This window comes from Entelurus aequoreus, linkage group LG03, assembly GCF_033978785.1.
Source record: "Entelurus aequoreus isolate RoL-2023_Sb linkage group LG03, RoL_Eaeq_v1.1, whole genome shotgun sequence".
NCBI classification, from domain to species: domain Eukaryota; kingdom Metazoa; phylum Chordata; class Actinopteri; order Syngnathiformes; family Syngnathidae; genus Entelurus; species Entelurus aequoreus.
In genome coordinates, this window is record NC_084733.1 from 78,932,333 (window position 1) to 78,958,449 (window position 26,117).

The following is a 26,117-nucleotide window of genomic DNA, read 5'->3' on the forward strand; positions in this document are numbered from 1 at the left end:
TTTAGATCAGTGGTTCTTAACCTGGGTTCGATCGAACCCTAGGGGTTCGGTGAGTCGGGCTCAGGGGTTCGGCGGAGGTCAAGACACACCCGGCTCATTGTGTATATAAAAACTTCTCCCTATCGGCGTATTACAGATACGGCAACAGCAGAAGTCAGACTGATTTGCAGGTGTGTAATTTGTTGTGAGTTTATGTACTGTGTTGGTTTTGTTCTTTGAACAAGGTGATGTTCATGCACGCTTCATTTTGTGCACCAGTAAAAAAACTTGGTAACACTTTAGTATGGGGAACATATTCACCATTAATTAGTTGCTTATCAACATGCAAATTAGTAACATATTGGCTCTTAACTAGTCATTAAGTACTTATTAATGCCTTATTCGGCATGGCCTTATTATAACCCTAACCAAATAACTCTAAATTAAGTCTTTGTTACTTAGAATATGTTCCCCATACTAAAGTGTTACCAAAAACATAACTGTCTTGAATTTGAAAAAAATGCAACATTTTATTTTTCACTAAAGAAGGGTTCAGTGAATGTGCATATGAAACTGGTGGGGTTCGGTACCTCCAACAAGGTTTAGAACCACTGGTTTAGAACCAGGAAGTGACTGAAACACAGGGCTGTGATTGGATTTAGAACCAGGAAGTGACTGAAACACAGGGCTGTGATTGAGTTTAGAATCAGAAGTTGACTCAAACACGGAGCTGTGATTGCGTTTAGAATGAGGAAGTGACTAAAAGACAAGGTTGTGATTGTTTTGGAACCAAGAAGTGACTTGAACAGGGTATTTTTATATATATATATATATATATGTATATATATATATGTGTGTGTGTGTATATATATATATATATATATATATATATATATACTTTTTATTTATACAGTTTAACATTTACAAACAAACATATGAACAAGGACAATTAAAACAAGTACAAAAACAGTACAATACGGCGCCAGGGGGTTGTTAATTCAATAAAAGAATTATAGTAGAATGTAAAATATACATATGTAGTAATGTGTGTGGTTACAGGCTCACACAAGTTCTGTAAATAGTTTACATTTGGAGCACAGCATCATAGTTTTCACAGCTTTTTGGTTGTTCGAGGTAGATAGCGTTTTAAAGTAAAGTTCGAAAAAAAAATTTAAAGGCACAAAAACAGGTTGGGTATTCAGAACCTTACATTTATGAATATAAAACTTAGCCAATACTGTAATGAGGTTGCAAAGGTGAAATTAATTTTCAAATTTGTTCTCATGCAGTGTAAATCCAAATAGCACATCTTTAAGACAAAGCACACATTTGTCATGAATATTGTCCAAGAGGACCTGCCATAGTGATCCAGTGCTTTCACAAGTCCAGAACAGGTGGTGAACAGTCTCTGGTTGCGTGTTACATAATGTACAGGTAACATCAATGTCCTTCTTGTATCTAACCATCGCAGTCTTTACAGGGTAGGAACCATGAATGATTTTGAAAGAGATCTCTGACTTTGTTGGTAAGTAAGTACATGTTAGGAAGAGACCATATATATTGACCCGGCAGATGTCCTTCACAACATTATTCCAGAGCACAATTACATAGGAGACAGTAACGCAATCATTTTGGAATAAGCTGCGGATTATTCTGTTATTTTTCTGATCAAAAGGAAGGGTGTCAAGTGGATCGTTCACAATTGTTACAGCAGAAAGAGGAAAAGAAGAACCCCTGTACAACATGACACCTGTTGGAATGGCATCAAAGACAATGGCAAATTGTTTGGGAGTCACAGGTATTTCTTCCTGGTAATTATTGAAACGCTGACTCACCAAAATAATACCATTCTTGAACCGATTGTAGAAGAAAAGTGATTTCTTTTTGACACGTGCCTCTGTTGTTCTAAATGAAGTATCTTGTAGGTGAGACGATGTGCTTATAGAGAAGAGACAATGCCAGGAGGGTGTTTGTGGAAGTTTGATAAACAGGAATCCTATCAATATTGTAATTATGCAACAACAACAATTTGAAGCCTTGGAGATTAGAGAATACATGATGAGAAATAAAGTTCCAAATTGGGGTAGGGTCTTTCAAATAGTCTTATCCAATTAACCTTGAAGATGTTTAGTGTAGTGAAATTGAGAACATTTAGATCACCCTTACTGTAATGGTTCATTAGAACAGATTTCTTAATATAATGAATTTGCCAAATAAAGTCAACAAGTATTTTGTCAATACTCTTACATATTTCTGGTTAACAACTCAAGAAATAGCTGCATGTGTAAGCCTGGAGATACCTTCTGCTTTGGAGAGTAATGTTCTGCTTTTTAAAGATAAATCTCTCTGCAGTCATTGGTTAAATCTTTTCTTGGTTTTATCTACAATTGTAGTAAAGTTCAGGACTGATCTAGAACTCTTGAGTTTTAGTAACAATTATTCCCGGGTACTTAATCCTCTCCTTAATTGGAATATTACATATAGACAGAATTTCACATCTGTTCACAGCCGTCAGTTTACACTTATTCACATTTAAATGGAGACCAGAAGCCAAAGAAAATACACAAATCACATCAAAGGCTTTGTAGAAGTCTGAGAAAAGAAGGAAGCCTTCATCTGTGATTACCTCCGAGTAACCAGGAAGTGACTAAAACACTGGGCTGTGATTGCGTTTAGAACCGGGAAGTGACGAACAGGGCTGTGATTAGGTTTAGAACCAGAAAGTGACTGGAACAGAACTGTGATTGGGTTTAGACCCAGGAAGTGACTAAAACAGGGTTGTGATTAGGTTTAGAACCAGGAAGTAACTAAAACCCTGGGCTGTGATTGGGTTTAGAACCTGGAAGTGACTGAAACAGGGTTGAGATTAGGTTTAGAACCAGGAAGTAACTAAAACCCTGGGCTGTGATTGGGTTTAGAACCAGGAAGTGACTGGAATAGGGTTGTGATTAGGTTTAGAACCAGAAAGTGACTAAAACACAGAACTGTGATTGGGTTTAGAACCGGAAAGTGACTAAAACACAGAACTGTGATTGGGTTTAGAACCAGAACGTGACTAAAACACAGAACTGTGATTGGGTTTAGAACCAGAAAGTGACCAAAACACAGAACTGTGATTGAGTTTAGAACCAGGAAGTGACTAAAACACAGAACTGTGATTGAGTTTAGAACCAGGAAGTGACTAAAACAGAACTGTGATTGAGTTTAGAACCAGGAAGTGACTAAAACACAGAACTGTGATTGGGTTTAAAATCAGAAAGTGACTACAACACAGAACTGTGATTGGGTTTAGAACCAGAACGTGACTAAAACACAGAACTGTGATTGGGTTTAGAACCAGAACGTGACTAAAACACAGAACTGTGATTGGGTTTAGAACCAGAAAGTGACCAAAACACAGAACTGTGATTGAGTTTAGAACCAGGAAGTGACTAAAACACTGAACTGTGATTGGGTTTAAAATCAGAAAGTGACTACAACACAGAGCTGTGATTGAGTTTAGAACCAGGAAGTGACTGAAACCGCGAGCTATGATTGGGCGAGGCGCTGGTCCGCGAAATAAAAAAGTTGGATCTTGCAGGCGACGACGTCCTCACTGGCAAGAAACACAAACATATTCATACAATATTAAAAAACTACAATGTGTGCCCAGAAATTTACATTGAAAAAATATGAATATTTTTAGTATATGTCCTAGCCCAGGGGTGTGCAAAGTGTTAGTTTTTTCACTGGCATAAATAGAGCAGAAAGTCACAAAATAAAGAGGAAAAGTGGAAATGATGATATTAATAACTAATAACGATGCAAAGTTTGGCTTTGAAAATGTACATAACCCTTCTGGACAGTAAAAAAAACAGTTTAAACACACCTTGTGTCAGAAACTAAAAAATGAATTAATTATCAAAACTTTTTTAGGGGGTGATCGAGGGTGATGGGTCAAATGCAGAGAATAATTTCACCACACCCTAGTGTGTTTGAGACAATCATTGGTACTTTAAGTATATATCCGCGACTTAGTCAGGTGCAGCTTATACATGGATAAAATATTTCTTCTTCTAAAATTTAGTGGGTGCGGCTTATATGCCGGTGCGCTCTATAGTCCGGAAAAGTCTGTTAAACCGCTCATCGTTTTAGACGGCCTTACAACAAAGGGTGGACCCGCTCCTTCCTAAAAGGGGCGGAGCCCTATTACTAACCTGGTTGTGTGTGTTGCGGTTCCGGACCCGTTCTTTTCCAGTACCTCCAAGGAGGACGCTGTCGGCTCGCTCGTCGTTTTACAGCGGGAAGAAAGGCGCCTTCATCATCATCATCATCATCTGAGGACGGTAGTGTTACCTCCGCCTGCATCACATCTCCATCATGACCCCGGGTGCTGTCACACCTTCTCCTTCCTTCCGGGCTCTTGTGTGCAGAACCGGTGCTGCGGAGCTCCAGGACCAACGTGCTGTAGCGGCAGGTCGTGATTGGCCGGACCAGAGCGGGCGGAAGCAAACACACGCACGTGTTCCACATCTGCACCTGGACCAGGCTTTGGACCTCACCTGGAAGTAAGTGACCCCCACGCTCCCTCACAGACGTCACTCTTCCAGGGCCGTATCTGCGCAGGTGGGCTTCCCAGGGCGACAGGACGGCGTCCCCACAGCGTAGGGAGGGTAGGCTTGTCCCACAGTGTTTGATCATGTCCGCGGTGCACACCAGCTGTTGTTCAGCGCCCAAACCAGCACTTCCTGTACAGTCGAACTCCACCGCCCAAACTCCTGCGAGGCCCTGATTGGACAGAAAGGTGTGGACTTACTGTATGCAATTTTTTACCAATCGTTAGCGTTCTGATACTACTAGCATGCTAGCTTTTTGGCAATTTTTGCAGGTTTATACCTCAGCGTCAAATATTTTGTCACTTGACAAATGATAGCTGTTAGCATATGCCAGCTTCTTTCTTTTTTTTAGCTTATTTTACAGGTCCACGCCTCAGTCATATTTTGTTAAATGAGCATTTGAAAAAAAATGTTAGCACAGTATTTTGGGACTTGACACATGTTACAGTTAGCATTTTAGTGTGCCAACAATAGCGTGCTAGTTTTTTTGTAGCTAATTTTGCAGTTATGTATCTGTCTTATTTATTTATTTATATATATATATATATATATATATATATATATATATATATATATATATATATATATAATTTTGTCACTTGAGGAATGATATCTGTTAGCGTGCTAACGTTAGTATGCTAGCTTTTTTTTTTTAGCTTATTTTACAGGTGCACGCCTCAGTCATATTTTGTTAAATGAGCATTTAAAAAAAACATTTTAGCACAGTATTTTGGGACTTGACAAATGTTACAGTTAGCATTATAGTGTGCCAACATTAGCATGCTAGTTTTTTTTGTAGCTAATTTTGTAGGTATATACATTAGCGTCTTATTTATATATATATATAAATATAAATACAATTTTGTCACTTGAGGAATGATATCTGTTAGCGTGCTAACGTTAATATATATATATATATATTTTTTTTGTGTCACTTGAAGAATATCTGTTAGCGTGCTAACGTTAGTATGCTAGCCTTTTTTTTTTTTTTTAGCTTATTTTACAAGTACACGCCTCAGTCATATTTTGGTAAATGAGCATTTGAAAAAAAAAATTAGCACAGTATTTTGGGACTTGACACATGCTAGTTAGCATTTTAGTGTGCCAACATTAGCATGCTAGTTTTTTTGTAGCTAATTTTGCAGGTATATATCTCAGCATCTTATTTATTTATACATATATATATGTATATATATATATATAATTTTGTCACTTGAGGAATTATATCTGTTAGCGTGCTTTTTTTTTTTTAGCTTATTTTACAGGTACACGCCTCAGTCATATTTTGGTAAATGAGCATTTAAAAAAAAAAAATTAGCACAGTATTTTGGGACTTGACACATGTTACAGTTAGCATTTTAGTGTGCCAACAATAGCATGCTAGTTTTTTTGTAGCTAATTTTGAAGGTATACGGTATACCTCAGCGTCTTATTTTTATATATATATATATTTTGTCACTTGAATGATATCTGTTAGCGTGCTAACGTTGGTATGCTAGCTTTTTTTTTTTTTTAGCTTATTTTACAGGTACAAGCCTCAGTCATATTTTGCTAAATGAGCATTTTAAACATTTTTTTAGCAACACTTCAGAGTAACACAGTATTTTGGGACTTGACACATGTTACAGTTAGCATTTTAGCATGCTAGTTTTTTTTTTAGCTTATTTTACAGGTACACGCCTCAGTCATATTTTGATAAATTAGCATTAAAAAAAAAAAAATGTTTAGCATAGTATTTTGGGACTTGACACATGTTACAGTTAGCATTTTAGTGTGCCAACAATAGCGTGCTAGTTTTTTTGTAGCTAATTTTGCAGGTATGTATCTCAGAGTCTTATTTATTTATATATATATATATATATATATATATATATATATATATATATATATATATATATATATATATATATATATATATATATATATATATATATATATATATATATAATTTTGTCACTTGAGGAATATCTGTTAGCGTGCTAACGTTAGTATGCTAGCTTTTTTTTTTTTTTAGCTTATTTTACAGGTGCACGCCTCAGTCATATTTTGTTGAATGAGCATTTAAAAAAAAACATTTTAGCACAGTATTTTGGGACTTGACACATGTTACAGTTAGCATTTTAGTGTGCCAACATTAGCATGCTAGTTTTTTTTGTAGCTAATTTTGCAGGTATATACATTAGCGTCTTATTTATATATATATATAAATATAAATACAATTTTGTCACTTGAGGAATGATATCTGTTAGCGTGCTAATGTTAGTATGCTAGCTTTTTTTTTTTTTTTTTAGCTTATTTTACAAGTCATATTTTGGTAAATGAGCATTTGAAAAAAAAATTTAGCACAGTATTTTGGGACTTGACACTGTTAGTTAGCATTTTAGTGTGCCAACATTAGCATGCTAGTTTTTTTGTAGCTAATTTTGCAGGTATATATCTCAGCATCTTATTTATTTATATATATATATATATATATAATTTTGTCACTTGAGGAATGATATCTGTTAGCGTGCTTTTTGGGGGGGGGGGGTTTAGCTTATTTTACAGGTACACGCCTCAGTCATATTTTGGTAAATGTGCATTTAAAAAAATAATTTTAGCACAGTATTTTGGGACTTGACACATGTTACAGTTAGCCTTTCAGTGTGCCAACAATGGCATGCTAGTTTTTTTGTAGCTAATTTTGCAGGTATACCGGTATACCTCAGCGTCTTATTTTTATATGTATATATATGTATGTATATATATATATATATATATATATATATATATATATATATATATATATATATATATATATATATATATATATATATATATTTTGTCACTTGAGGAATGATATCTGTTAGCGTGCTAACGTTAGCATGCTAGCTTTTTTTTTTTTTTAGCTTATTTTACAGGTACTTGCCTCAGTCATATTTTGCTAAATGAGCATTTTAAACAAAATTTTTTTAGCAACACTTCAGCGTAACACAGTATTTTGGGACTTGACACATGTTACAGTTAGCATTTTAGCATGCTAGGTTTTTTTTAGCTTATTTTACAGGTAAATTAACATTTAAAAAAAAAATAATTTAGCACAGTATTTTGGGACTTGACACATGTTACAGTTAGCATTTTAGCGTGCCAACATTAGCATGCTAGTTTTTTTGTAGCTATTTTTGCAGGTATAGACCTCGGCGTAAAAAATGTAGTCACTTGACAAATGATATCTGTTAGCTTGCTAACGCTAGTATGCTAGCTTTATTTATTTTTTAGCTCATTTTACAGGTACACACCTCCAGTCATATTTTGCTAAATGAGCATTTTTAACACATTTTTTAAGCTACACACTTCAGAGTAACAGTATTTTTGGACTTGACACATGTCACAGTTAGCATACTAATGTATACCTGTGTATTGTTGTCTCACGCCCCCTAACACCTTATAGTATACTAATGTATACCTGTGTATTGTTGTCTCACGCCCCCTAACACCTTATAGTATACTAATGTATACCTGTGTATTGTTGTCTCACGCCCCCTAACACCTTATAGTATACTAATGTATAACTGTGTATTGTTGTCTCACACCCCCTAACACCTTATAGTATACTAATGTATACCTGTGTATTGTTGTCTCACACCCCCTAATACCTTATAGTATACTAATGTATACCTGTGTATTGTTGTCTCACACCCCCTAACACCTTATAGTATACTAATGTATACCTGTGTATTGTTGTCTCACACCCCCTAACACCTTATAGTATACTAATGTATACCTGTGTATTGTTGTCTCACGCCCCCCTAATACCTTTTAGTATACTAATGTATACCTGTGTATTGTTGTCTCACGCCCCCCTAATACCTTTTAGTATACTAATGTATACCTGTGTATTGTTGTCTCACGCCCCCCTAATACCTTTTAGTATACTAATGTATACCTGTGTATTGTCTCACGCCCCCTAACACCTTATACTAGTGTATACCTGTGTATTGTCTCACACCCCCTAACACCTTATAGTATACTAATGTATACCTGTGTATTGTCTCACGCCCCCTAATACCTTTTAGTATACTAATGTATACCTGTGTATTGTCTCACGCCCCCTAACACCTTATACTAGTATACTAGTGTATACCTGTGTATTGTCTCACACCCCCTAACACCTTATAGTATACTAATGTATACCTGTGTATTGTCTCACGCCCCCTAATACCTTTTAGTATACTAATGTATACCTGTGTATTGTCTCACGCCCCCTAACACCTTATACTAGTATACTAGTGTATACCTGTGTATTGTCTCACACCCCCTAACACCTTATAGTATACTAATGTATACCTGTGTATTGTCTCACGCCCCCTAATACCTTTTAGTATACTAATGTATACCTGTGTATTGTCTCACGCCCCCTAACACCTTATACTAGTATACTAGTGTATACCTGTGTATTGTCTCACACCCCCTAACACCTTATAGTATACTAATGTATACCTGTGTATTGTCTCACGCCCCCTAATACCTTTTAGTATACTAATGTATACCTGTGTATTGTCTCACGCCCCCTAACACCTTATACTAGTATACTAGTGTATACCTGTGTATTGTCTCACGCCCCCTGACACCTTATAGTATACTAATGTATACCTGTGTATATTGTTTTCTCACGCCCCCCTAACACCTTATAGTATACTAATGTATACCTGTGTATTGTCTCACGCCCCCTAACACCTTATAGTATACTAAGGTATACCTGTGTATTGTTGTCTCACGCCTCCCTAATACCTTATAGTATACTAATGTATACCTGTGTATTATTGTCTCACGCCCCCCTAATACCTTTTAGTATACTAATGTATACCTGTGTATTGTTGTCTCACACCCCCTAACACCTTATAGAATACTAATGTATACCTGTGTATTGTTGTCTCACGCCTCCCTAATACCTTTCAGTATACTAATGTATACCTGTGTATTGTCTCACGCCCCCTAAGACCTTATACTAGTATACTAGTGTATACCTGTGTATTGTCTCACACCCCCTAACACCTTATAGTATACCTGTGTATTGTTGTCTCACACCCCCTAACACCTTATAGTATACTAATGTACACCTGTGTATTGTTGTCTCACGCCCCCTAACACCTTATAGTTTACTAATGTATACCTGTGTATTGTTGTCTCACACCCCCTAACACCTTATAGTATACTAATGTATACCTGTGTATTGTTGTCTCACGCCCCCTAACACCTTATAGTTTACTAATGTATACCTGTGTATTGTTGTCTCACACCCCCTAACACCTTATAGTATACTAATGTATACCTGTGTATTGTTGTCTCACGCCCCCTAACACCTTATAGTTTACTAATGTATACCTGTGTATTGTTGTCTCACGCCCCCTAACACCTTATAGTATACTAATGTATACCTGTGTATTGTTGTCTCACACCCCCTAACACCTTATAGTTTACTAATGTATACCTGTGTATTGTTGTCTCACGCCCCCTAATACCTTTTAGTATACTAATGTATACCTGTGTATTGTTGTCTCACGCCCCCCTAATACCTTTTAGTATACTAATGTATACCTGTGTATTGTTGTCTCACGCCCCCTAATACCTTTTAGTATACTAATGTATACCTGTGTATTGTTGTCTCACACCCCCTAACACCTTATAGTATACTAATGTATACCTGTGTATTGTTGTCTCACACCCCCTAACACCTTATAGTATACTAATGTATACCTGTGTATTGTTGTCTCACGCCCCCTAACACCTTATAGTTTACTAATGTATACCTGTGTATTGTTGTCTCACACCCCCTAACACCTTATAGTATACTAATGTATACCTGTGTATTGTTGTCTCACGCCCCCTAACACCTTATAGTTTACTAATGTATACCTGTGTATTGTTGTCTCACGCCCCCTAACACCTTATAGTATACTAATGTATACCTGTGTATTGTCTCACGCCCCCCTAATACCTTTTAGTATACTAATCTATACCTGTGTATTGTCTCACGCCCCTAACACCTTATAGTATACTAATGTATACCTGTGTATTGTTGTCTCACGCCCCTAACACCTTATAGTATACTAATGTATACCTGTGTATTGTTGTCTCACGCCCCCCTAATACCTTTTAGTATACTAATCTATACCTGTGTATTGTTGTCTCACACCCCCTAACACCTTATAGTATACTAATGTATACCTGTGTATTGTCTCACGCCCCCTAATACCTTTTAGTATACTAATCTATACCTGTGTATTGTTGTCTCACGCCCCTAACACCTTATAGTATACTAATGTATACCTGTGTATTGTTGTCTCACGCCCCTAACACCTTATAGTATACTAATGTATACCTGTGTATTGTTGTCTCACGCCCCCCTAATACCTTTTAGTATACTAATGTATACCTGTGTATTGTTGTCTCACACCCCCTAACACCTTATAGCAGGGGTCACCAACGTGGTGCCCGCGGGCACCAGGTAGCCCGTAAGGACCAGATGAGTAGCCCGCTGGCCTGTTCTAAAAATAGCTCAAATAGCAGCACTTACCAGTGAGCTGCCTCTATTTTTTAAATTGTATTTATTTACTAGCAAGCTGGTCTCGCTTTGCCCGACATTTTTAATTCTAAGAGAGACAAAACTCAAATAGAATTTGAAAATCCAAGAAAATATTTTAAAGACTTGGTCTTCACTTGTTTAAATAAATTCATTATTTTTTTTACTTTGCTTCTTATAACTTTCAGAAAGACAATTTTAGAGAAAAAATACAACCTTAAAAATGATTTTAGGATTTTTAAACACATATACCTTTTTACCTTTTAAATTCCTTCCTCTTATTTCCTGACAATTTAAATCAATGTTCAAGTAAAAAAATGTTTTTAATTGTAAAGAATAATAAATAAATTTAATTCTTCATTTTAGCTTCTGTTTTTTCGACGAAGAATATTTGTGAAATATTTCTTCAAACTTATTATGATTAAAATGCAAAAAAATTATTCTGGCAAATCTAGAAAATCTGTAGAATCAAATTTAAATCTTATTTCAAAGTCTTTTGAATTTCTTTTAAAATGTTTGTTCTGGAAAATCTAGAAGAAATAATGATTTGTCTTTGTTAGAAATATAGCTTGGTCCAATTTGTTATATATTCTAACAAAGTGCAGATTGGATTTTAACCTATTTAAAACATGTCACCCAAATTCTAAAATTAATCTTAATCAGGAAAAATTACTAATGATGTTCCATAAATTATTTTTTAAATTTTTTCAAAAAGATTCGAATTAGCTAGTTTTTCTCTTCTTTTTTTCGGTTGAATTTTGAATTTTAAAGAGTCGAAATTGAAGATAAACTATGTTTCAAAATTTAATTGTCATTTTTTTCGTGTTTTCTCCTCTTTTAAACCGTTCAATTAAGTGTAAATATCATTAATTATTAATAATAACATAGAGTTAAAGGTAAATTGAGCAAATTGGCTATTTCTGGCAATTTATTTAAGTATGTATCAAACTGGTAGCCCTTCGCATTAATCAGTACCCAAGAAGTAGCTCTTGCTTTCAAAAAGGTTGGTGACCCCTGCCTTATAGTATACTAATGTATACCTGTGTATTGTTGTCTCACGCCCCCTAACACCTTATAGTATACTAATGTATACCTGTGTATTGTTGTCTCACACCCCCTAACACCTTATAGTATACTAATGTATACCTGTGTATTGTCTCACGCCCCCCTAATACCTTTTAGTATACTAATGTATACCTGTGTATTGTTGTCTCACACCCCCTAACACTTTATAGTATACTAATGTATACCTGTGTATTGTTGTCTCACGCCCCCTAACACCTTATAGTATACTAATGTATACCTGTGTATTGTCTCACGCCCCCTAACACCTTATAGTTTACTAATGTATACCTGTGTATTGTTGTCTCACGCCCCCCTAATACCTTATAGTATACTAATGTATACCTGTGTATTGTCTCACGCCCCCTAACACCTTATAGTATACTAATGTATACCTGTGTATTGTTGTCTCACGCCCCCCTAATACCTTTTAGTATACTAATGTATACCTGTGTATTGTTGTCTCACGCCCCCCTAATACCTTTTAGTATACTAATGTATACCTGTGTATTGTTGTCTCACGCCCCCCTAATACCTTTTAGTATACTAATGTATACCTGTGTATTGTTGTCTCACACCCCCTAACACAGGGGTGGGCAATTAATTTTCACCGGGGGCCGCATAAGCAACCCGAGCACTGCTGGAGGGCCACACGACAATATTTCAATTACATTTTGCTCAATATTATTTTTGATATACCATAAGATAAATAATAATGATGATAATAATTAATAATAATAATAATAATAATAATTTCATTTAACCTAACTTAACTTTATACAAAAGCAGATTGCTTTTTAAGGTCACTTTATCCTGCATTATCCAACATTTTTCCCCATCAGATTTGGACAACCATCTGTTGTTAAAAATAGTTTTTAATCATATCTATTCTATATTGTTTTTTATATTGGTTTTATATGTAATTGTTTTTTTCTTTTTATTCAGTCATTGGTGGAGCTAAGGATAATATTTGAATATTGTTTGTAATATTGTTGTGCAGCACTTTGGAAACATTTTGTTGTTTAAATGTGCTATATAAATAAAGTGGATTGGATTGTCACACCTGCCAGCTTGTCCCAACACGCATTTACCTCTGTGAGCAAGTCATTACCTGTGGTTGTCTCTTTAATTGACTGCATCAGAGCTCTCATTCAAAGTTAGCGAAAAACAGTCCAAGTCTCCGGGCATTATCAGCGCAACAAAGTCCAATAAGCACTCCTTAATAAACTCTCCGTCAGAAAACGCCTTACTTTTTCTGGCGCTTTTGTGAGAAATGACGAAACTTGTCCTGACGGCTGCATCTCTGGGGGTGTGAAATATGGCACAAAGTCCTTGTTGGCTTTGCAGTTTTACCATCAACGCATCAACCTCCCTTGCGCGCGCTTCATCAGACACATCCCGGTATTTTCCCTCGTGTTTCTTCGTGTAGTGGCGATTAAAAGGATATTTAAACACAGCAACCTGTGTACCACACATTAAGCACACGGCTTTACCATTAATTTATGTAAAGAAATACTTGGCAGTCCATCTCTTGTTGGAAACACGCCATTCCTCATCAACTTTTCTTTTTTTAGCGTCTCATCACTTGTCTCTATGCACCTTCACTCACAGGTTCCCCCCGGACATACGGCATAAATAACACATTTCAAAATAAAAGCAGCACAGTTGTATTGCGCGCACGACATAGATGTTTTTTAAACTTGATTTTGTAATTTGTAATTGCGCCGTTCAATTCACTCACAATCGCACACGCGCATACGTCCACACGGAAGTAATACAAATAACGCTTTTCAAAACAAAAGCAGCACTGTTGTATTGCACACTCGACATAGATACTTTTTTAAATTTATTTTGTAATTTATGATTGGCCTCACGCGGGCCGGACAGGGATGCGCAAAGGGCCGGATGCGGCCCGCGGGCCGTACAATGCCCAGGTCTGCCCTAACACCTTATAGTATACTAATGTATACCTGTGTATTGTTGTCTCACGCCCCCTAATACCTTTTAGTATACTAATGTATACCTGTGTATTGTTGTCTCACGCCCCCTAACACCTTATAGTTTACTAATGTATACCTGTGTGTTGTTGTCTCACGACCCCCTAATACCTTTTAGTATACTAATGTATACCTGTGTATTGTTGTCTCACGCCTCCCTAGTACCTTTTAGTATACTAATGTATACCTGTGTATTGTCTCACGCCCCCTAACACCTTATACTAGTATACTAGTGTATACCTGTGTATTGTCTCACGCCCCCTGACACCTTATAGTATACTAATGTATACCTGTGTATATTGTTTTCTCACGCCCCCCTAACACCTTATAGTATACTAATGTATACCTGTGTATATTGTTTTCTCACGCCCCCCTAACACCTTATAGTATACTAATGTATACCTGTGTATATTGTTTTCTCACGCCCCCCTAACACCTTATAGTATACTAATGTATACCTGTGTATTGTTGTCTCACGCCCCCCTAACACCTTATAGTATACTAATGTATACCTGTGTATATTGTTTTCTCACGCCCCCCTAACACCTTATAGTATACTAATGTATACCTGTGTATATTGTTTTCTCACGCCCCCCTAACACCTTATAGTATACTAATGTATACCTGTGTATATTGTTTTCTCACGCCCCCCTAACACCTTATAGTATACTAATGTATACCTGTGTATTGTCTCACGCCCCCTAACACCTTATAGTATACTAATGTATACCTGTGTATTGTTGTCTCACGCCCCCCTAACACCTTATAGTATACTTGTATATTGTTTTCTCACGCCCCCCCTGACACCTTATAGTATACTAATGTATACCTGTGTATTGTCTCACGCCCCCTAACACCTTATAGTATACTAATGTATACCTGTGTATTGTTGTCTCACGCCCCCTAATACCTTTTAGTATACTAATGTATACCTGTGTATTGTTGTCTCACGCCCCCTAACACCTTATAGTTTACTAATGTATACCTGTGTGTTGTTGTCTCACGACCCCCTAATACCTTTTAGTATACTAATGTATACCTGTGTATTGTTGTCTCACGCCTCCCTAGTACCTTTTAGTATACTAATGTATACCTGTGTATTGTCTCACGCCCCCTAACACCTTATACTAGTATACTAGTGTATACCTGTGTATTGTCTCACGCCCCCTGACACCTTATAGTATACTAATGTATACCTGTGTATATTGTTTTCTCACGCCCCCCTAACACCTTATAGTATACTAATGTATACCTGTGTATATTGTTTTCTCACGCCCCCCTAACACCTTATAGTATACTAATGTATACCTGTGTATATTGTTTTCTCACGCCCCCCTAACACCTTATAGTATACTAATGTATACCTGTGTATTGTTGTCTCACGCCCCCCTAACACCTTATAGTATACTAATGTATACCTGTGTATATTGTTTTCTCACGCCCCCCTAACACCTTATAGTATACTAATGTATACCTGTGTATATTGTTTTCTCACGCCCCCCTAACACCTTATAGTATACTAATGTATACCTGTGTATATTTTCTCACGCCCCCCTAACACCTTATAGTATACTAATGTATACCTGTGTATTGTCTCACGCCCCCTAACACCTTATAGTATACTAATGTATACCTGTGTATTGTTGTCTCACGCCCCCCTAACACCTTATAGTATACTTGTATATTGTTTTCTCACGCCCCCCTGACACCTTATAGTATACTAATGTATACCTGTGTATTGTCTCACGCCCCCTAACACCTTATAGTATACTAATGTATACCTGTGTATTGTTGTCTCACGCCCCCCTAACACCTTATAGTATACTTGTATATTGTTTTCTCACGCCCCCCCCTGACACCTTACGTGTACTTGTTTGAGCCTGTGATTAATTGGAGCAGTGCTGCCACCTAGCTGGAGGTGTGTGCTTCCTTCAAGAACGTGAATAGACTCTTAATACTGCAAGTCCCTTGCCTCTCACGCCCCCCCACTGTATATTCTGTACAGTCACCACAATAAAACTGCAAAGGATGAAATATATTTCCTGCCACTGGGTGGTGCCAGTTGACACGAGATGAGAGAAAGTTCTTTCTTGTCACGCACGTTCACCTGCACTCGCTGAATGACAGTAGCAAGGTAATAAAAAGCATCCACGTCCTTCCTGGCCAGCACCCGACACCCTGGGAAGAACTCTGACGTGGACAAGGTCGCAGCCGGAAGCACGCAGGAAGTGGACGGATGGAGAAGGTGACGCCTGCAGGACAACAGGAAGTCAACAAGGCGCTGAGGTGTGTTGTGCTTCTCATTCTGCAAGTGACTATTTGTTTTTTGAGTGTACGTCTGCCGACAGTGCAGGTTGATGATGTTTGGGAGCAGGAGGCGGTTGCCATGGAGACCAACCTGAACGGAGGCGAGGTCGTGTTGCTCCATGCTGGGAGACGGTCAGAGATAGGACAGCAAGACCAGACGGGACAGGTATTGTCCGCACTTTGCAGTGGGACTGGCTGAACTCGACACAAACATATTTTAGTCTGGACACTTTTTTTTTTTTTTTTCAACGCTTACATCTCTAGATCAACTTCAGATATAAAGTTGTATTTATTTTACGTTTTATAACAAGAAAAGCTTTTTTTTTTTTTTACTGCAAAAACACAAAATATGCAACATTTTCCATCAAAACAATTTCAAAGTGGTATATTTGTGAAGTATAAATAGACCAATAATTCACAACATTGATTTTGATTCATTATTAGTTTTTGAGACTGACAAAAAAAAATCCCATTAAAATTCTTAAGGATCCAAAAGGGATCTACTCATAAATGTGTTAATTCACACATCAGTTTATTTATTTTTTAACTGTCAACATTTAAGTCTACTTCAGATTATAAGTTTTTATTATTTTAAAATGTTTTTTTGTGTTTGCTTTATGCCACAGAAAACTTGGGTTTTTGGTCAAGTTAGTTCCCGGGACCCAAAAGGGTCTGTCAAATTTTAAAAAATATAAATCATTATTTTATATTTTATTTTACGCTTAAATCTCTCGATCAACTTCAGATCTATCTTTTGGCATCAAGTTGTATTTATTTTATGTTTTATAGCCTTTATGTCAAAGAAAAAACAGTTTTTTTTACTGGAAAAACACAAAATATGCAGCGTTTTCCATCAAAACCATTTCAAAGTGGAATATTTGTGAAGTATAAATAGATCAATAATTGATAACATTGATTTTGATTCATTATTATTTTTTGAGACATGACCGTTAAAACAAAAAAAAAATCCCATTAAAATTCTTATGGATCCACTCATTAAAGTGTTAAAAATAAGTCACACATAATTTGTATTTTATTTTTAACTTTCCATGTTTAAGTCTACTTCAGATCTTATAAGTTTTTATTATTTTTTTATGTTTTTTGGTCAAATTTAGTCCCAGAGACCCAAAAGGGTCTGTCATTTTTTTTTTTTTTTAGTAAGTCATATATTATTCATTTTCAACGCTTAAATCTCTAGATCAACTTCAGATCTACAGTATCGGTCAGTGTAAAGTTGTATTTATTTTGTTTTATAGCCTTTATGTCAAAGAAAACCCTTTTTTTTAACTGCAAAAACACCCAAAATATGCAACATTTTCCTTCAAAACCAATTCAAAGTGGAATATTTGTGAAATATAAATAGATCAATAATTCATAACATTGATTTTGTCATTATTATTTTTTGAGGCATCCCATTAAAATTCTCATAAAAGTGTTATATAACCCATCTTGCTGGGTTAAATTAACCCAGCAGTTTGGTCCAGTAGTTACCCAGCACCTGGGTAGAAAACTACCCAAATTGGGTAGTTTTTAACCTAGCGGTTTTACACGTATTGTTACACGTATTCAGAATATGTAGCGATTTTCCCTCCCGGTACGTTTTAAAAGTGGGGGACAGGAAGTGTCTAATCGGTTAACAAACGCAGCTTTTGGCTAGCAAAAGTGCCAAGGAGAATACATTGTTCATGTTTTAATTGTTTTACTATTTAATTCATGTAATTAATGATTACATAATTTAATTATTTTATGTTTTAATTATTTCGCAATGTTATTTCACGTTTTAGTTGTTTCACTATTTAATGACTTGATTAATTATTGAATTTAATTATTTCATATTTTAAATATTTCAACATTTAATTACTTATTTATTACAACATATTATTTCATTTTAATTATTTCACGATTTATTTAAATATTACATAATTAAATTATTTCATGTTTTAATTATTTCACTATTTAATTATTACATCTAATTATTACACTATTTAATTATTACATAATTTAATTATTTTATGTTTTATTTCACAATTTTAGTATTTCACGTTTTAGTTATTTTACTATTTAATGACTTGATTGATTATTTTCATGTTTTAAATATTTCACCATAATTTCACTATTTGATTATTGCATAATTTAATTGTATGTCTTAATTATTTTGCAATTTTATTATTTCACATTTTAGTTTTTTCACTATTTAAATACTTGATTAATGATTGTATTTAATTATTTCATATTTTAAACATTTAATTACTTATTTATTACAACAGATAATGATTTCATGTTTTAATTAGTTCACTATTAAATTAGTACATAATTTAATTATTTCATGTTATAATTATTTCACTATTTACTTATTTAATATTACATAAATTATTTCATGTTTTAATTATTTCACTATTTAATTATTACGTAATGTCATGATTTAATGTTTTAATTTTTTCATTATTTAATTATTACATAATCTAATGATTTCATGTTTTAAATATTTAATGTTGTAATTATTTCACTATTTAATTACTTATTTAATTATTACATACTTTAATTATTTATGTTTTAATTTCACTATTTAAATATTACATAATTTAATTATTTAATGTTTTAATTATTTCACTATTTAATTATTACATTATTTCATGTTTTATCATTTCAACATTTATTTATTTCAGGTATTCAATGTCACTATTTAATTACTCACGTAATTATTATTTTCTTGAACCTGTGTGAAGCCGCATTTAAGTCTATTCTAATAATAATTACATTTATTTACAAACACTTTTCTACAAACTCAAATAAACAACAAGCAATGAAAGTAAATATACCGGAATACAAAAAAAAAAGCAATAAATACACTAATATAAAAAAAACATTTTCTTTCGTTTGTGAACACTTGGGCCTTCCTGGTGAAACTCGTAAACAAACATTTATTATGAATAATAATCGTTTTTATTTTAGTTTTTGTGTTTAATTCTGGTCCTCAGCAACAGACCGGAAGTTAAAGTGATGAAAATGGTGGGACAAATGCAGAGGACAAATTTCGCCACATCTAGTGTGTGTGTGACAATCATTGGTACTTTAATCTTAATCTTAATCTTAAAAGCGTACCTGGTCCAGCCCACCACTGTGGTCCACAGGAATCACATAGCAGCGCCCCCTTGTGGCGCCGGTCAGCGCGTGCAGGTAGTCTCTAGTGCCGGCGTCCGGTTGCCGTCCCGCATCCAGCAGGTAGAAGACGTTGACGGGCCTCCCGCACGCTAGGTGGGGCAGTACCCTCAGAACGGCCGCCGCCTGCTCCGGCATGGCGGCGCTCAGCAGCTGGACCGCCTGGCACGACGGGTCCGCCAGGGCCAGAGTCACGGCGGACAGGAAGTCCTTCCCCGGGCCGCAAGTGATGGAGCGAATCCAGCACAGGGCCGTGTACACGCTGTGGGCGGTGCAGGGGCGCATGCGGGGGGACCAGCAGCTTACCTGTCACAAGGGGGGGGGAACACTGTCAGACCCCGCCCCCCGCGGAACACTCCGGATCATCACCTTCATCCTCACCTGGCCTGAGAAGGACACGATGTTGAAGAGCGAGTCTCTGTGGGACGCCTTGCTCACCAGAGTCTGGACCAGAAGCTCCTTGACAGACTCCAGAGCAGCGCTCATGTCCGCCGATCGGTCCAACACAAAGGTGGTGTTGGAGCCCGGCTGACCCAGGACCAGTGGAACCAGTGAAGCGAGTGTCGACGGCCCGGACGCCATTCCGGACTGCGTTGGAGCCCACTCGTCCTGGCTGGCTGGGGTCGTCATGCCAACCACATGCAATGCCTAAAATAAATCCTTGTCATTTACGAACTGGATCGCATTTTTATGGAGGTTCATTTATTTATTTATTTTATTAACAGGGCTTTTTCTTTTTTACTGAATTTTTTTGTCGGAATTTTGTAAAAAAAAAAAAAGTACTTCAAATTATGCTGACAAAATTTAATTTGTCAAAATACAGCGTTTTAAAATTCAGTGCAGGAATATTTTTTGCTTCAAGATTCAACAAGCAACAAATATTTCTTAATGTTTCTGCCTTGAATTTTTTTACACCATTTTTTTTCTGACTGAATTATTTTACACTGAAGTTTTCTTCGCACTGATTTTTTTACACTGAATTTATTTTTGCACTGATTTTTTTACACTGAATTTATTTTTGCACTGATTTTTTTTTTTTACACTGAATTTATTTTTGCACTGAATTATTTAACATTGAACTTTTTTTGCACTGAATTATTGTACGCTGAATATATTTTTGCACTGATTTTTTACACTGAATTTTTCTGCACCAAATTATTTAATCCTACATTTTTAAACACACAAATTTTGCTCACGCTTTTTATTCAATAAAAATGTAAGTGTTTAAAAGTTCAGTTTGTTAAATTACTATGTTTTAAAATTCAGTGTGAAAAAAAATAAAGTGTAAAAAATTATGTGCAGAAAAATTTAGTGCAAAAATATTTGTTGCTTCTAGATTCATCAAGGAAAAAATATTTCTTAATGTTCCTGCCTTGAATTATTTTTTGCACTGAATTATTTTACACTGAACCTTTCTTTGTACTGAATTTTTTTTACTGATTTTTTACAGTGAATTTTGCTGCACCAAATTATTTTACCCTAAATTCTCAAGCATACTGAATTTTCTTTTACACTGAATTTCTTTTGCACAAACGTTTTTTTACACTGAATTTCTTTTTGCACTGATTTTTTTACACTGAATTTATTTTTGCACTGATTTATTTATTTTTTTACACCAAATTAATTTTTGCACTGAATTATTTTACATTGAACTTTTTTTGCACTGAATTTTACGCTGAATATATTTTTGCACTGATTTTTTACACTGAATTATTCCGCACCAAATTATTTAATCCTACATTTTTAAACACACAAATTTTGCTCACGCTTTGTATTCAATAAAAATGTAAGTGTTTAAAAGTTCAGTTTGTTAAATTACTATGTTTTAAAATTCAGTGTGAAAAAAAATTATGTGCAGAAAAATTTAGTGCAAAAATATTTGTTGCTTCTAGATTCATCAAGGAAAAAATATTTCTTAATGTTTCTGCCTTGAATTTTTTTTTGCACTGAATTATTTTACACTGAACCTTTCTTTGTACTGAATTTTTTTTACTGATTTTTTACAGTGAGTTTTGCTGCAACAAATTATTTTACCCTAAATTCTCAAGCATACTGAATTTTCTTTTACACTGAATTTCTTTTGCACAAACGTTTTTTTACACTGAATTTCTTTTTGCACTGATTTTTTTACACTGAATTTATTTTTGCACTGATTTATTTATTTTTTTACACCAAATTAATTTTTGCACTGAATTATTTTACATTGAACTTTTTTTGCACTGAATTTTACGCTGAATATATTTTTGCACTGATTTTTTACACTGAATTATTCCGCACCAAATTATTTAATCCTACATTTTTAAACACACAAATTTTGCTCACGCTTTGTATTCAATAAAAATGTAAGTGTTTAAAAGTTCAGTTTGTTAAATTACTATGTTTTAAAATTCAGTGTGAAAAAAAATTATGTGCAGAAAAATTTAGTGCAAAAATATTTGTTGCTTCTAGATTCATCAAGGAAAAAATATTTCTTAATGTTTCTGCCTTGAATTTTTTTTTGCACTGAATTATTTTACACTGAACCTTTCTTTGTACTGAATTTTTTTTACTGATTTTTTACAGTGAGTTTTGCTGCAACAAATTATTTTACCCTAAATTCTCAAGCATACTGAATTTTCTTTTACACTGAATTTATTTTGCACAAAAATTTTTTTTACACTGAATTTCTTTTTGCACTGATTTTTTTACACTGAATTTTTCTGCACCAAATTATTTTACCCTAAATTTTTAAACACACAAATTTTGCTCATGCTTTTTATTCAATAAAAATGTGTTTAAAAGTTAATTTTGTTAAATTACAGTGTTTAAAAATTCAGTGTGAAAAAAAATTATGTGCAGAAAAATTTAGTGCAAAAATATTTGTTGCTTCGAGATTCAACAAGCAACAAATGTTTCTTCATGTTTCTGCCTTGAATTTTTTTGCACTGAATTATTTTACACTGAATGTTTCTTTGTACTGAATTTTTTTTTACACTGAATTTTTTTTTGCACTGATTTTTTACACTGAATTTTTCTGTACCAAATTATTTGACCTTGAATTTTTAAACACACAAATTTTGCTCACGCTTTTTATTCAATAAAAATGTGAGTGTTTAAAAGTTGTTTGTCACACTAGTGTTTTTAAAATTCAGTGTTGAAAAAAATTTGTGTATGTGCAGAAAAATTTAGTGCAAAAATATTTGTTGCTTCTATATTCAACAAGCAAAGAATGTTTCTTAATGTGTTTGCCTTGATTTGTTGTTTTTTTTGCACTGAATTATTTTACACTGAACTTTTCTTTGCCCTGAATTTTTTTCTGCACTGAATTATTAGACTGAACGTTTCTCTGTACTGAATTTTTTTACACTGAATTCGTTTTGGCACTGAATTTCTTACACTGAATTTTTCTGCACCCAAATTATTTTACACTGAATTTTTCTGCACCAAATTATTTTACCCTACATTTTTAAACACACAAATTTTGCTCACGCTTTTTATTCAATAAAAATTTGAGTGTTTAAAAGCTCAGTTTGTTAGATTACAATGTTTTAAAGTTCAGTGTGGAAAAAAGTCAAGTGGAAAAAATTATGTGCAGAAAAATTTAGTGCAAAAATATTTGTTGCTTTGAGATTTAACAAGCAACAAATATTTCTTAATGTTTCTGCCTGGAAATTTTTTACACTGAATTATTTTACACGGAACGTTTCTTTGCACTGAATTTTTTTTACACTGATTTTTGACACTGAATTTTTCCTCAGCTAAATTATTTCACCCTGATTTTTTAAACACAAAAATTTTGCTCATACTTTTTATTCAATAAAATGTGAGTAAGTAACGTTAAACAACTAAAAATTTGGTGCAGAAATATTTGTTGCTTCAAAATTCAAGATCCAACAAGCAACACATTTCAGATTTTTTTTTTGCACCAAATTTTTTTTTTTACCTTCAATTTTTCACCAATGATTTTTTTTTGTTTACGCTGAATTTTTTTTACAGTACATTTTAAAACACTGTATGGTATCTTAACAAACTGATTTTTTAAACACATACATTTTGCTCACACTTTTTATTCAATACAAATGTGAGGGTTTAAAAATTCAGTTTGTTAATATTCAGTGCAGAAATATTTGTTGCTTAAATTCTCCTGCACTGAACTTATTTTGCACTGAATTTTTTTTTCGCACTGAATTTTTATACACTGATTTTTCTTTTCACACACTACATTTTAAAACACTGTACTGTATTTTGACAAACTGAAAACACACCTTTTGGTCACAATTTTTTCATTCAATGTAATTGTCAGCATAATTTGATGCAAAAAAAACCCACATTTTAAACACAAAGAAATTAGTGTCCAAAAAAAAGCTTTTATAATAAAGACAAATGAACTTCCATACATTTTAGTGTAAATCAAAATCTTTTTTTTTTACTTTGTACTTTTTTTTTACTGCAGCCCCAATAGATTCTTTATTGATACCTTGCAAGAAATGACTGAAAGTTTCACGTTTGGCCCCAAAAATGCCCAACCAGCCCTTTCAAAGTAAGTGTTATACGAAAGTTTCGAACACTCTCTTAATATTGCAACAGAGTCGATAAGTTGGCAACGCTAATCACTCCTGCTGTGTCTTCTTATTCTCTGGCAGGCCAGGTGCATATGAGTGTTAAAAAGAAGACCTGATAAAGCCATCTACTGCGCGAGGTTGTAACTACAAGCTGCATTCACAGACAGTCCCATTATAAAGTGTTTAGGGCTAACAGGTATGTTTGTATATGTTACATTTTAAAATGTATATATGTGTATGTGTCAGCCATTAAGAGATAATGTAATGTGACATAAAGTGTGAATATTTTCCTACCTAATAAGTTCTGTCTGTCAGCTGCTGACGACAAGCCTCCTCTCTTGTTGACGGTCTCCGCGGAGACGACGCCCGATACGTCTCGGCAGCCACTCCGAATGCTGTGGAGGTTTCTCGTCGCCACGGTGACGTCAGGTCAGTCCCTGCCCGCCTCGAGGGCCGACCCACTTTCGCGCCGACACATTCGAGTGTCACGTTCAAGAGCTCGTAAAAAGCAGCATCCTCGATGCAAACCTGTGCTAAAATATTCATTATAGAACACAACAAATGTGTGCTCGGTCAGTTATCGTTATTTTGGCAATATTGTCGAACGTGCTCATTAAGTCAAATCTTTTAGCCAAGCTTTATATTTGTTTAAACAACTTTTTGCTGGTTAGCTTAGCAGATAGCTAACATGATATAATCCTTGATGGAAAAAGAGTCCCAAGCGTCTGGGGTGTGTAGTTTAGGCCTTTTTAGTGAAGGATCAATCGTATTTTTTGTAAAACTGTGAACAAAAACACAAACATTTTATAGCTATATAAACCAATATAGAAGTCTGCTATGTAACCTATTTAGCATCCAAACCAACAAAATGCTGCCAGTAATTAGCTTTCAACAAAAGGCACAAATATCTTACTAAAGCAGTCTTAAAAAATAATGTGTCACAATATACATATGAATGTTGCATTCACATAAACTTACAGGTTTAGACCTTCAAAGTTGAAAAGTAAGCTTGAAGGCTGTGTCACACCAAATTTCTTCCCCCTACAACCCCCCACATTTACTTCCGGGGTTGCGTCCAATAAAATCACAAAGTTGCCGGGGGTCCTTAACCGGCACGCGACTGTCCTGTTTCGCGCCTGTACAAAAAAAAAAAAAATCGATTTCTTCAGATTCCAGCAGCTGTCAAAGACAAAGTATCCTTCCAGCGACGGGCAGTCAAAGCCGAAGTGCTATCGATCGCTGTCAATGACGTAAGAGGAAACATGACCACGGAAGTAAATGGGGGGAGGGAGATTTTTGTAGGGGGAAGACATTTGGCGTGACAGCTGCAGTAAGTGCTATTTGTTTGACATCTGCTCTCATACTGCTGTCTAAAACACACACACTAAGCTGGCTACGGCAAGACAGGAGGGTCAAAATAGAACACAAACTGCAAAACTGATTTCCACCACTAGGTGTCTTAGAAAATAACATTGTGGGGCATAACACGCACAATATACTTTCTGGGCAGGAGAGACATTTAGTATTGTTGTGGCTTCATTAGAGCAATATTTTTGTATGTGTGCTCTTTAGTGGCTCCCTGGAGCATTTTTTTTTTGAAAAAAGATTGAAAATGGAAAAAGATGTAAAACCATAATTGTTTAGTTTTAGTATGTTTTTTTTTTTTTAGGACAAAAATGACACAAACCTTCCCAATTGTTAGTAAGCCCACTGTTTAGTGTGTGTGTGTGTGTGTGTGTGTGTGTGTGTGTGTGTGTGTGTGTGTGTGTGTGTGTGTGTGTGTGTGTGTGTGTGTGTGTGTGTGTGTGTGTGTGTGTGTGTGTATGCTTCTCTGATGAGAGTATTTGGTGAACATCGTTTTGTCCAACTCATTTTGGCGGTTCTTGAACTCACCATAGTGTGGACTGTGACGCGA

The 26,117-nt window shown here is 35.1% G+C and overlaps 1 protein-coding gene and 1 long non-coding RNA gene across 3 annotated transcripts; one reads left to right on the forward strand and one right to left on the reverse strand.

Moving 5' to 3' along the window:
* Positions 1-883: 883 nt before the first annotated feature.
* lg03h11orf16 (linkage group 03 C11orf16 homolog) lies at positions 884-25,492 on the reverse strand. 2 transcript variants are annotated; one of them, XM_062042836.1, is made up of 8 exons: positions 25,181-25,492; positions 24,497-24,735; positions 20,043-20,309; positions 19,605-19,967; positions 16,594-16,697; positions 16,303-16,447; positions 4,176-4,746; positions 884-3,574 (listed from the first exon to the last, which is right to left on the reverse strand). In XM_062042836.1, exons 3-8 carry the CDS (start codon positions 20,289-20,291, stop codon positions 3,453-3,455), a joined length of 1,554 nt encoding a protein of 517 aa, XP_061898820.1. In that variant the 5' UTR covers positions 20,292-20,309; positions 24,497-24,735; positions 25,181-25,492; the 3' UTR covers positions 884-3,452. The 2 variants fall into 2 exon arrangements, with proteins under 2 accessions (XP_061898820.1, XP_061898821.1); XM_062042837.1 differs by lacking the exon at positions 884-3,574 and having other exon boundaries at positions 4,289-4,423; positions 4,521-4,746.
* Positions 4,337-16,928, forward strand: LOC133646917 (uncharacterized). Its single transcript, XR_009825383.1, has 3 exons — positions 4,337-4,526; positions 16,363-16,481; positions 16,544-16,928. It is a non-coding gene; the product is annotated as an uncharacterized LOC133646917 (long non-coding RNA).
* Positions 25,493-26,117: the final 625 nt, after the last annotated feature.